The sequence below is a fragment of the Xiphophorus couchianus genome, chromosome 20 (assembly GCF_001444195.1).
Source record: "Xiphophorus couchianus chromosome 20, X_couchianus-1.0, whole genome shotgun sequence".
Taxonomy (NCBI): domain Eukaryota; kingdom Metazoa; phylum Chordata; class Actinopteri; order Cyprinodontiformes; family Poeciliidae; genus Xiphophorus; species Xiphophorus couchianus.
This window is the reverse complement of record NC_040247.1, coordinates 25,265,025-25,277,725: the sequence shown is the minus strand read 5'-3', so window position 1 is coordinate 25,277,725 and position 12,701 is coordinate 25,265,025. Positions and strand designations below refer to the sequence as shown.

The 12,701-nt window shown below is 37.7% G+C and overlaps 1 protein-coding gene across 1 annotated transcript in view; it reads left to right on the top strand.

Moving 5' to 3' along the window:
* The first annotated feature begins 266 nt into the window (after positions 1–266).
* The window catches only part of dnah1 (dynein, axonemal, heavy chain 1), a 39,988-nt gene continuing 27,553 nt past the window's right edge, over positions 267–12,701 (top strand). Inside the window, exons 1-21 of the mRNA XM_028003674.1 lie at positions 267–739; positions 1,894–2,041; positions 2,140–2,290; positions 2,424–2,538; positions 2,652–2,900; positions 4,544–4,799; positions 4,920–5,077; positions 5,175–5,386; positions 6,281–6,558; positions 6,707–6,857; positions 6,975–7,165; positions 8,016–8,238; positions 8,377–8,496; positions 8,592–8,674; positions 9,413–9,554; positions 10,223–10,378; positions 10,509–10,707; positions 10,838–11,091; positions 11,297–11,509; positions 11,602–11,763; positions 11,871–11,992. Of these exons, the coding sequence (XP_027859475.1) occupies positions 616–739; positions 1,894–2,041; positions 2,140–2,290; positions 2,424–2,538; positions 2,652–2,900; positions 4,544–4,799; positions 4,920–5,077; positions 5,175–5,386; positions 6,281–6,558; positions 6,707–6,857; positions 6,975–7,165; positions 8,016–8,238; positions 8,377–8,496; positions 8,592–8,674; positions 9,413–9,554; positions 10,223–10,378; positions 10,509–10,707; positions 10,838–11,091; positions 11,297–11,509; positions 11,602–11,763; positions 11,871–11,992 (3,707 nt within the window). The 5' untranslated portion in view covers positions 267–615. The remainder of the gene's footprint in view (positions 740–1,893; positions 2,042–2,139; positions 2,291–2,423; positions 2,539–2,651; positions 2,901–4,543; positions 4,800–4,919; positions 5,078–5,174; positions 5,387–6,280; positions 6,559–6,706; positions 6,858–6,974; positions 7,166–8,015; positions 8,239–8,376; positions 8,497–8,591; positions 8,675–9,412; positions 9,555–10,222; positions 10,379–10,508; positions 10,708–10,837; positions 11,092–11,296; positions 11,510–11,601; positions 11,764–11,870; positions 11,993–12,701) is intronic.

The window sequence follows — 12,701 nt, the reverse complement described above, 5'->3', positions numbered from 1 at the left end:
TAAATAACAGTGCCCAGTAAATTATTCTGTGACCCTCTATATTCAATTTACAATCATGAATTCCGTGTTCAGATGATACTTTTTATACTTTGGAGGAAGCAGCGCGTCACCGGAAACAGTGAAGGTCAACAAACATCTCGGTTTGCTCCGGTTTCTTTCTTCATTTTTTTCCCTACTATCTCAAACTTACGTTTTTGACGTAGCATGCTCTTCTTTTACACAGGACAAGTTGAGCTGTAAATACGCAACAGCGCCTCCTACGGTCCAAGCATACAGCAGCACTGAATCTCCATGGCAACAGCGAGTAACTTTACTGTTACTGTGGATAACTGAGCCGAGATTTGTGGCGTTCAGCACGACGCCAGCTTTGACTTTTACATAAAATAAGTTGGGTCGGCGTTACAGTTTACGGTAGGGCACTGTATTTATTTCATTTCATTTAACTTTTCTTTTTTTTTTTTTCTTTTTTTTTTTTTTAGACAATTTCGTAGCAACGAATCGAAAAAGCCAACCGTTTAACAGCCGTTGAGTTTGCGCTTACTAGTTTTGGAATCCTGCCGTTGATGACGTGGCAGCAGTCCTTTAAATTTAGACAGGAAAGGTCCGAAGCCACCAATGTTACCCACAAAACCTCCGGGAGAAAAGCCTGCTTTTGTAAGGCACAGAGTTAGACAACTAATGACCCATGACTCGACCTTCACCTCCGGACTGGATTTTGCTATTCAGAAGACATCAGAGGGTGAGGATATTGTAGCTTTTAAGTGAATTACTGCAGCATTTATGTGTACGCAAATACGAGCATTCCAGATATATTGCTGTTACCTGAACGTTTTCTCACATCAAACAGCAAACATCACTTTATTATGTTGAGATTCCAATGCAGCACAAAGAATCCTATAATTGTGAGGTGGATGGGAAGTGATATACTTATCCAAAGTTTTCACACAAGAAAATTGGGAAAGTTTTGTATGCCTTTTAGGAATTGTATATTATGTGTGGAGGAATGTAGCCATTACATAAAGAATTGGGATTTGTAATACTTAATAAACGGATTATTTGAGCAAACCTTATAAACACACAGCAGGATTTTACTGTTTGAACATGTTTTCCTATAGTTTGTTCCATGAGCATCTGTCATTATGAATTTAATTGAAAATATGACAAAATGCAATTCCAGTATTTACTATTAAGCAGGACTGAACTATAGTTTAGTTCTAAGTAGCAGCAAGAAGGTCCTGGGTTCAAAACCCAGCCAGTAACTTTGTCTGTTTTCCTGTTCTAGGTAAGTAACATCCTGTGTCTTTTCTCACTAATGTTCTCCAACAAACCTTTGATGTAAGTGGAGTCTATTTAATAAGTAGATAACTTTTGAAGACAACGGGTTATGCTGAATTTTGTTATATAAATAGTTATGTGAGGGTTTTTTTTCTTTGCCAAAAATGTGAAAATCACATTTTCTCTTTTTTTCTTCCCACTTCACAATGTTATGCTACTTTGTGGTCGGCAGTCACATAAAGTACAAATTAAGTACACGCCACTTTTCTCCAGCTCCACTGTTACCCTTAGATTCATCAAATTTAAGTCAGCGATGTTGTCCTGCAAAGAGGGGCATCCTTGTCTGTCTTCAAGAAACTCATAAAGACCCAGCTCTTCAGAGGGCATCTCCTACGCTCGCTTTGGACTGAAACGTCTACCAATTTATAAAATAAAATAAAAAGTCATTGAATTTTTTAGTTTAACATAAAAAGTGAAAGAACAAATTTCAAGAGGTAGGAATATTTTTGCAAACGGCCGTACGGATTGTACGTTTCAAATAAGCACACGGTAGTTCTACTTAAAATAACGAAATTGTGTCACAGTAAAAGAAAGTCCTCTCCACGCTATGTATCATAGTTGGAGTTTTCACGTCTCCATGGGACCTGTGCATTGACAACAGTCTTCAAGAAGATCCTTATTTCGCCGTCGGTGGCGACACACCCAAAGTTCAGATTCCCTACATAACCATCCCTGGACAAGCTCCTCGACAGTTAGTGGAAGAAAGGTATGAGCTGTTTTTGTGGTAAATATTATAAAGAATGTTCTTCTTTTTTTATCAAATAATAAATCAATTTAAAGTCTTTTTTTTATTTCTGTTAACAGACTCCGTAGAGGATACTTGATTTTAGACTTACTTCAACTCCTGGCAGCAAAAGGCATAAGGTCTAACAACTTGATGCCAGTACAGCCAGACAAGCAGGATGATTCTGTTCCTAAGTCATACAAGCTGGTATCACCCTTTCTGCCACTTGAGGTAAATATAATGTTGCTGCTGCTACTTCTATGGCAACCATCTCACATATATGTATTGCGTTTTTCAAAATGCCCACATCCCCCTTGTTCTTTTTATTTGATCTGGGTTTTGTATTTTTTTTGCATTTTATGAGATATTTGACAATGATGATTTCGAATGCCGGACACCAGAAAGCTGGCTCTCTCTGGGCAGAATCAAAGGATGGTGTAATCGAAAGCCTATTCCTGCATTGGCCTTGCTGCTTACTGGTGATTACATTGTCTTTGGTGTAAAATTATTTCTCTACAATATAAATTAATAGATTTTTTTATATAGTTTTAGTCACAATTTGTGTCTTTGTCTTTTTTCCAACGTGATTCAGAAAGTTCATACCCTGAGTACAAATGGCATTTAGTTGGGGTTCTTGACTATTCTGCAGAAAAATGTCAGTACTTAGTGGAGGAGGTTCTTAAGGAGGAAAAGGAAGAGGAGGAGGAGGTACATGAGGAGGAACACGAAGAGGAACACGAGGAGGAACATGAGGAGGAGGAGAAAGAGGAGGAGAACTTGCTCGAAGACAGCCCTCAGGAAGATGAGGAAGTTGAACCTGTTAAAAAAAGACACAAGAAAAGTAAGTCATTTGATTTGTTTGTTTTCTTGTGTAGCGTAGTAACAGTACTTGATATATTTTTGACAGGAGATATTTGCATAAACACAATCTTTTGTTCACACTGTCTGGCTAATCAGAGTCAGAAGAGTCTTACCTAAACAACAGGGACTCTTTGTGTGAGTAGGTAGCTTTTCATCAGAGCGGACAGAAGTCACATGTGGGATACCCCAAGGTTCTGCAGCCCTCCTTTTTTAATATACACATTCTCCTGCTAACTGAGATTATAATAAGATTAGTTAATATAACTACGCAGATGACACACGGTTCTATATTGCATCCATGCGTGGAGTTGTTGTGTAGATCAAATCAAAGCGTAGATGTGCCATAACGTTTTTCAGACACAGAAACAAAACTGAAGTTATCTTTGGACGTAGAGAAGAACAATCAAGAGTTCTTGTACAGCTTCCTTTATTTCAGCTACACCTTCCTTTATTTCAGCTAGAAACTTCCTAATAAGGCCCGAAATCTGGTTGTAGCGATGAAGCTAGACTTTAACCTTCAGCGACGCATAAAGACAATAATAAATTCAGCCTTCTATCACCTGAAGAACAATTCAGATCACTGAGGTCCTCTAACTCAAGTCTACTCTTTATTTTTTGTGTTTTTATCTTACAAATGTCAAATAAACTTGGTTTAAACATTTCATGTCTTGGTGCAAAATATCCATATATCAATTTGAGCAAAAGCAAAGGACCTTGTGCATATGCTGCTGATGCTGATAAGAGAAAGTCCCTATCCAGGGCAACGGGTCCTGCATTAACAAGAGCAGAAGAAATACTTAGAGATAATGAAGCCAAAAGTAACATTAAAGGCAGATTGTTTGCAACAGCACTCAGGAACAAAGAACTTAATTTTTGGGGACATTTTTCTGTTTTTTTGTCATGAAACTGAAATTAAATTGTGTGGCCATAATGACCATTGTTCATTTGGAAGAAAAAGGAGGAGGCCTGCAATCCTGAGAACATCATTCCCACTGCGAGGTACGGGAGTAACAGTATGTTGATTTGCAGCAGAAGGGACTGGTTATATAAATGGCATCATAAGGAAAATAAAAAAAATGTCTTCATGGACAACTACTGTTAAGGATTCCCCAAAACAAGGTTACTTAAGGGAAACAAAGTCAATGTATTGGAGTGGCCATCAGAAAACCCTAATTTTATTACAAAAAAAAAGAAAAAAAAAAGGAAAACGTAAGCATAGGTAAAAAATTGTGTGCTAGGAAGTCAGATAACAAACCTGACTCAGCCAAAACCAGTTCTGACTGGATAAATGGGCAAAATCCTACCAAACTGTTGTGAAAACATATCCCACAAGTCACATAGTTAAAAACTGACAATTGCACAAATTAGTAATGAAATTAATCTAACCTTTAGAATTTGACAGAAAAAAAAATCTTAACAATTCTCTCGCTTTTAATTCTGTCAGTGAGCAAACAGCAATAATTTTAGCAATCCCATCTGACCTAAAACAGGAAATATTTAGTTTTATTTAATGTCAGAGAGTGATGAATACATGGCTTTATATACAGTATATGAAAACATGTGAGTACAGCTGTATTTTTTTTTTGGTTTTTAATTTTTGATAAACTAACCACTTTGCCACAGACTTGACCATTTTGTATGGAGGCACTAAGCACTGGATACCGAGGATCAGGCTGTTGTTCAAAGCCGAGGATCCTCGAATCTTTGCAGACCGAATCGAGTCTGCTCTTCGTTTGAGAAAGGACGGAGAAATTCAACTCCTGTACAGCACGTCTGTAGACTGCATGCCCATCTGGGAGGCAAATCCGTCCCTCAGTCATACCAGTCTGCAACGGATCAAGGAACTTGTAAAGTCTGCTTGCGGCTTTAAGGGGAAATTGTGAGTAATGTCATTCCTAGTCAGTCCCTTTGTTGTTGCCTGTTTGCAATGCTTTTATGACAGATCAATCAAAAGCAGAACCCAGAAAAGGGTAAAAGAAGTCTCTGTTTTCATGTGCAGATTTGAGAGTTGTATAAAAAACTTAGAGAACCAGGCCAAGCTGGAATATGACCGGGTTATGAACCGCATGGTGTTTGACAATACTGTGATGACCTACTCAGAGGAGTTTTCAGACATAATATTGCCACAAAAAGATCCTAAGTGTATACCAGAAAACAGTAAGATCCTTTTTTTTTAATCAACATGTACTTTTGTTTTTATGAACATGAAGGGACACTCTCAGAAATTAAACTCTGGCTTCTTTTACTCGTACAGTATGCATTCCAGTTCCTCCCCTTCACTACCAGGTAAAGCGAAGTGAATTCGCCCAGAGCTCTCTGCTAAACCTACCTGAGGTGATCGCTGTGATACATGACATTTTGGACACTTGCCACAAAGTGACAGACATGAGGCTGTTCGACGTGATGATCATCAAACTACAGCGAGTGGATGAATTTGAACGCATCCAGTCTCAAGTTCAAAATGGGGTAAGTAAGCTCGCAGTACAGACATGCTTTTCCATCTCAGTCTTCTGTTATTAAAAGTGCTGTCAATGGATTAAAAATCTAGCGCTCTGATTAATCACTCTGCTTAACTTTGTAAGCTTGAAATATAAACATGCACGTTTTTAAAAGAAAATGTTTCATTGCCTAAAACCAAACATCTCAGTTTTCTAGATTTTCACATTCAGGAAGGTTCAAAAGAAGTTTTTTATTTTAAATGTAATTTAGAAACGTTAACTACAAACTGGTTATACTGGTTATATTTCAGTGGAAGGGTAATTCATCCATTGCAGTAAGTGGGCTACATTCTACCTTGGTTGTATCCAAACGTCCATCGCCGTGCTTGTTAAAGCGAAATTTGACACGGAGCACACCAGTGAGACTCTCCTCACTCATCTTTTCACTTGCGTTTTCAAGTCGGAATTGTTGACCGCAGTACAAGACCATTTAACGCTCTTTTTTGTAGCGTTGCGTGGCAGAGAGGCTTTTAAATCAAAAATAGATCATGCGATTAGTCTGCATTATGTAATATTAAACTTTTTAGATGAATGGCATGCATAAACGTATTAACATTGACAGCCCTAGTTATTAATAATAAAAATGTCTCCAAAAAGTGATTGTAATAAAAATACAGAAATGTTCTGTGGAAAAAAAAAAAAAAGTGAACATTTTGTATAATAAAATTTAACAAATGAGCTTTTTGTTGAATGGATTGTTGAATGATTGAAGAATTTATAAAATAAAATAAAATAAAAAAATAGCTAGGGGCAACCCTACTCTGTAGCTGTCAAACCCTGATGCTTGAAACTGTCTTTTGCCACACACATTCTTCATCAAATGGATTAAAAGAAAGGACCAACACGCTTTCACCTTTTCTAGATAATCATGTATCTCCAGGAGAAGTGGGTCATCTCACTCAGCGAGAGCATCTGCTTCGCTAGCAGTTGCCTCTCTAAGGGCCGCCCTGAGTTTGAGTCCGACGAAATCATATACAGACTGATGAAACAGGTGGTCTTCAGAATGAGGAACTCCTTGCGCACCCTTGTGTTAGATTCACTGAAAAACCTGAGCAAGTTCCTTCTGGACTCTTGTCAATGTGGCAAGGCGTTTACTCAGGACCTGGTCTGGGGAAAAGACCTGATCAGTAGCCCCTACAGGTAAGATCAACTACAGGTACTCAGATGATCATTTCCCTGATAAAATAATTGTATTAATGAAAATCTAACAAAGTATCTGCAAGGTGCACATATTTTGATTGCTATTCAGTACTTTGTGAGTAATTTTTCTACATCTATCTTTATTGAGGTCAAGGAAGAATCCTCTGTTCCTTGTGGATCTGATTCTGGACCATACCGGGGTTCATTACAGTACTCCACTTGAAGATTTCGAGTCTTTCGTCACAAAACTGTTCAAATCTGCCATTTTGGTCACACACAAAATTCCGCAGCTCTATAGGGTAAGCAGAAAGCAAACATTTCTTGCGCATTTACATTGAAAATCAAACACTCTGATATCGACATAAACATAGGTCATCGTGATGTCAAAGATTTGACTTGATTCTTCCTCTCACCAGTTTGTGATGAAGAAACTGGTCATCAGGGGCAGCTTGTTAATCGAGCCAATGTGTTTCTATGATAAAGAAGTGTCAGAGCTGGAGGAAAAGGTCCGGAATGTTCTAAAGAAAGCAACAATACCTCTCAGAGCCTACGCTGCCAGATATAAAAAATACTTGGACATACACAATTTGGACATAGACGCTTTCAAGTAAGTTGATTTCCATTGGTGCCTGGCAAAATAGCAGACTTTGAGATCCCTGTTTTGTCACTCAGCTATAGATCCATTAGCAACATGGCATCATCTTTTGCAAGCTTGGTTGAAAAAGCAGAAAACTGGAAATTACCTTGACAACCAGCTACTCTGCATGCACTAGGCATGTCCCTTTAAAAGTGGACATTAAAAGTAAATGTCATTGCTACCCACCACTCTTTCCCAAAGAATATGTTGACTTTCAGATTAAAAGCGTATATAATTTCAAACGTGGGCTTTGGAATGCTGATATATTTAAACCAATCACAAGAAATGATTCAGTTTTTCAAAAGAAAGCTTTATAATAGTTTTCAAGTTCAAAGTTTCAATTTAGATTACTGAAAATGGATGCTCCACAACATTAAGGAAACTAAGCCAGTCAGGAAAAAGGGATTATGTTGACCATTAGATCAGGTTAAATTATCTTTCAAAATAGAATATTTCATATTCTATGAAAGATCATTGCAAAAGGGGATTCTGAATAAGTAAGGTAACTCAAAGAGCTATAGTGAGTGGGTTCCACATTCCATATGCACATAAGCCTGGAATGAAAATGGAAAATGTTTCAGAGATGATGCCCAAAATAAGTTATTTTATTTTGAATTGTTTGTTATTTTTCTTGTTTTTCTTTTGTTGTTGTTGCCGTTTTTATGGATTAGGTCAGAGAGTTGTTTCAAACTTTGATACCATTTTTGTCTGTTTGACTTTAGGATTTGACAAAATTCATTTCAGTCTTATTTCTGCTTTAGTTCAAAATGAAGTGATTCTGTCCTCTGAATGATAAATTCTTATTTCATTAATGCCTCAGGACCCTTAATGCAGAGCTGGCCCCTCAAGAGGTGAAGAAACAGGTCGAATATCATCTTAAGAAAATGGAGAAGCTTGAGTACTCGCTGCCATCCTACATTGTTATTGGTCCATTTTTTGTCCGTGTGCAAGCTGTGCGACAAGCACTCATTAAGAAGCGGAAGTTTTTGGCCAACGCACTCCTGGAAAATCTTGCTCTGATGCTTTCAAAAGAAATTGAAGATGTAAGTCATTTGTTTGGAGGCCAAAAATCCCCTTCTTTTTACTTTTCACATGCTGCTGTAATGTGCCAGAGTTCAGTAGTAGCACTCTACTGAAAAGCATATATTATTTTCTGTGTGTGTGTGTGTGTGTGTATTTAGGCCAGTGAAAAGTGCATTCTCATAAGCAGAATGCTACAGGAGAGACCCAACAGCATTGAGGAACTGACTGAAAAGAGGGAATGGATGAAAGAAATCCCTGACCAGGTTAAGAGTTACAAGGTACAAAACTGCACACCTTAGTGAGTTTAAGCATGTTTATGTTCAATAATAAGTTAAGATTTACACAAATTATCTTCACAACCTATTAACAACAGGAGCAACTTTCCAAAATCTTGATGGACTACGACGTACTGGAAGACCTCAGCTTCCACATTACAAACGAGGATTTTAGCAAAAAGTAAGTGTGTATTCATTATGCTGAAATTGTATGCATTAACTTTGCAGGATTTATTCAGAGTCCTGAAAAGTATGGAAAAGTTATGAATTTTAGTATTTTGCAGATCTGACTTAGTTTTAGAAATGGAAGTTGATAAAGGCTAAACAGCTGCTTCATAACACTTTATTTTCTGTGACATGGTCCTCAAAGTAGAATGATTTAACCCAACAAAGATCCATGCATCGATCCATCCATTAACCCATCCGTCCGTCTGTCCTTCAAAGTACTTTGCATTTTGAAATTACATGAAACTGAATGTAAAATGGCTTTCTTTGAAATTTAGTGGCTGATTCCAGGACTTTTCTTTTTGTCGCAATTCAAAATTTGCTCTATTGGGAGAGGTTTGTTCTGTGGGTGAGTTTTGAAAAACCTCTCTAATCTATGAGTAATCTTACATGGTCAATTTAAGATTATGAGGAGACTCTTCACTTTAATTACATTTAAAGATTTTTTTCTTTATGGTTTAGGATATGAGTGCACAGTAAAAGTGAGTCCTAGAAACATTTACAAAAATAGGCTTTCTTCTTACAGAGGCTCTGTGCCCCTGTTGTTGTCGCAACACCTATGGAGATGCAAAGCCATCATAAGACTACGCTTTGACTTGATTTGCTGTTTTCAGTTTGGGATCTAAGGTGTAACTTAGATCCCAAACTGGATCTAAGGAGTTATTGGTGCTGTTGCGGTGGCTCTTTTGTGCAGGTGGACAGCTGTTGGGTGGCCACTAAAGATAAACTGTCAAGTGGAGAGAGTACATGCCCAGCATGAGGAAGATGAGAAGCGCTTCAACAAGATCCAACTATCAGACCAAAACAAACTGGAGGAGCAAATTGACGCACTGCAGGTTTTCTATCTCTTTTTATCAATCACGATATGTTTTGAGTCCATACGGAAAAGGTATTATCTGGATAACTGTCTGGTTGCTTCCTAAAGATGTTCCGCACTCTTCTTCCCATTTTACAACGACCTGGAAAAGTACTAGTACTCCTTTAACTTTTCCACATTGAGTCGCCTTACAAAAACACAAATTTCAATGCTTTTGTTGAACCACTTTTCACTGTAGATACAGTTGCAAGTATGTTGACGTGTTTCTACACCAGATCTACATATCTACAGTTTTACAATTTTTCCCCTTCTTCTTTTCAGAATATATAAAGCATTTATTGTGATAAATTTCCTATTGTGGTAAAAATTTTAATTAATCGTTGTCACAATTGGTTATGTTTAAAACACCCCCAAAACTCTCCTTATTTTTGGACTCAGTATTTGCTTTAAGGACTTTAATTGCTGTGATACACAATCATACAGTTATCTTAAGAAAGATGCAATAAATAGTTGTCATTGTACCTTTTATCGTTATCATGATAGTACCACAAAATATCATGACAGGACTTTTAGGCCCATATCGTCGACCCCTACCCACCCGCCCCTCGTGCTACACATTGAATATTTTGCAACACACTGTACATGTCTTAAAGCAGGTCTTAACTTTATATATACCTTTGTGAACAGAGTGTCGTTGCTGAGTTTGTGGGATATGACGACCTCGACCTCGCCCATGAGATCGCCAACAAAGCGAAGCGCGCAAAAGCACAATTCAAGCAGTGCCAGAGTTTGTCAGAAACCTACAACAACAGAGAGCATCTGCTTGGTCTACCAATTTCAAATGTGGGTTTATTAGAGAGCTTCAGTGAGAGTGCAATTGATAGGAATCACTCAAAATATGGCAGGGAGTACCTGCTTTTGTTGTTAGTTGTTTGTTTTTTTTTAAACTACAAATTATGGATTTTTATTACAGTTTGATCATCTGATTAAGCTAATGAATGACTTCAAGCCTTTTGAGAAGCTCTGGACCACCACGTCTGACTGGCTACGTTGGACAGATGGCTGGTTCAATGACCCGCTTACTTCAATCGACTCTGAGCCGCTTGACCGTCTTGTCACAGAAGCCCTACAAACCATGAGTGGTTTAATTAAACAGTTCGAGGGCAATATTGGTTGGCAACTGATTTGTTACCTTAGAAAATCTTCTAATAGCAAAAAAAAGTGACTAACTTGTCTGATTTATTTATTTTTTTGTTTGTTTGTTCGTGTTCTGGGATGGTCTGTTCTCCTACACAATATTAGAGGTCCAAACAATGACAAGTGTAATGCTTACCAGGATAAAGGACTTCCAGCCGTTCTCCCTTCTGATTCAGTGCCTAAGGAGCCCGGGAATGAAGAGCTACCACTGGGAGATGATTTCAGAAAACATTAACATAACAGTTCGACCAAAAGCAAACATGAGTCTTGCTCGCTACATTGAGCTTGGCATTCAGGACCACTTGGATGAAATAGTTAGTGTGGCCCAGACTGCCGGACAAGAATACAGCATTGAACAGGTGATGCATATAGTGATCCATAAGGTCTTTGTTAGGTAATGTCTATAAATTGTTGTCAGATTGCTCATTTTTATTGGACCCATTGCTAAAACTTAAATTATTTTTCATTGTTGTGCACATTACCAAAGAAGCTACATATTAACTCCTAGTCTGTCTAGGGATATCTTTACTGAAGTTGCCCCTCTTTCTCCGCCTTTTCCTCTAGGCTCTGGAAATGATGGAAGAGGAGTGGGCGACAGTTGAATTTGATTCGCTTTTCGACAAGGAGGCTGAACAATCCATCCTAAAGGTCCCAGATGAAATATTTCAGAGGCTGGATGACCATATTGCCAAAACTCAGAACCTGTCCTTGTCCCCGGTCAAAAAAGTCTTTGAGAGCCGCCTCAACACCTGGGAGAAAAAGCTCAGGCTAACTCAAGTACAAACAAAACCAAATATTAGGTTCATAATATTTTTCCTCTGTCTCATCTTTTTTTATTGCTGCCTTTTCCTTTTCATATTCGAATCCAGGATGTGCTGGAAGAGTGGCTGGAATGCCAGTGTGCTTGGTTGACATTGGAACCCATCTTTAGCTGCGATGAGGTCAAGCATAAGCTCAAGCAAGGAAATACGTACAAGCACATAGAGCAGCGCTGGAGAAGCGTCATGAGCAATGTCGACAGAGAGCAAAATGTTTGAACTTTTATGTTTTGCCTTTTTTGAATGCACAGCTAAAACGTGTAATACACCAACTTAGCACCAGTGTTAATAATGGACAACATGTATGTGTTTATTTTTAGGTGATTGAAATGTGCCAAAATGTTCAGCTCCTAAGTAAACTGAAGCGCTACAACATGTTTTTGCAAAGTGCTCAGAAAGGACTCAAAAAATACTTGGAGGAAAAACGAAATTCTTTTCCAAGGTAAGAAATCATCAAAATGGAGAGGCACCCAACTCTTTCTGGTCATAATAAGTCAGTCCTTCCAGGATGTTGTAATGTTATGTTTTGTGATTGTTGCAGCCTAAAATTACTGATTTTGCAGCATCTTTTTCATAAAGTTACAGTCAGAGTTGCAAATAACTTTCATGCTGTATTTTTGCCATAAGATGATCTTACAAGAAAGTTCAAATTGCTGCATATAACCTTTTCAAAGAAGACAAGATTTTAACATAGTTAATATTTAAAGTGCAAATAAGATTTTTAAAGTACCTTCTTGAATAGTACTCTCAATACAAATAAAATGATGTCCTGAAGTGGGGTCAAACTGCAAAAACATAATTTCAGATTGGTCATTGAAGTTAACTTGAACTGCATGTACAGTACAGAACATCTCAAAATGTTTTTTACATTTAAAGGTTAAATCACCTGTTTTCATATAAATAATTTTTGTGTTTGTTTTTTCTCCACACTTTTGCAAGCATTTTGTCACATTACAATAAGAAACTTTGGTGAATTTTGTGAGGATTATCAGGTATAGGCCAAGACAAAGCTTTGGCTGAGGAAGAAAAAAATACATCTCAATTTTTATTGATGTATAAATCTAAATAGTGTGACATGCATTTGTATTCATCCATGCCTTGAGCTTGAGAATAACTTCATAGAATTGCTTTCCGTCATAACAAAGCATTCA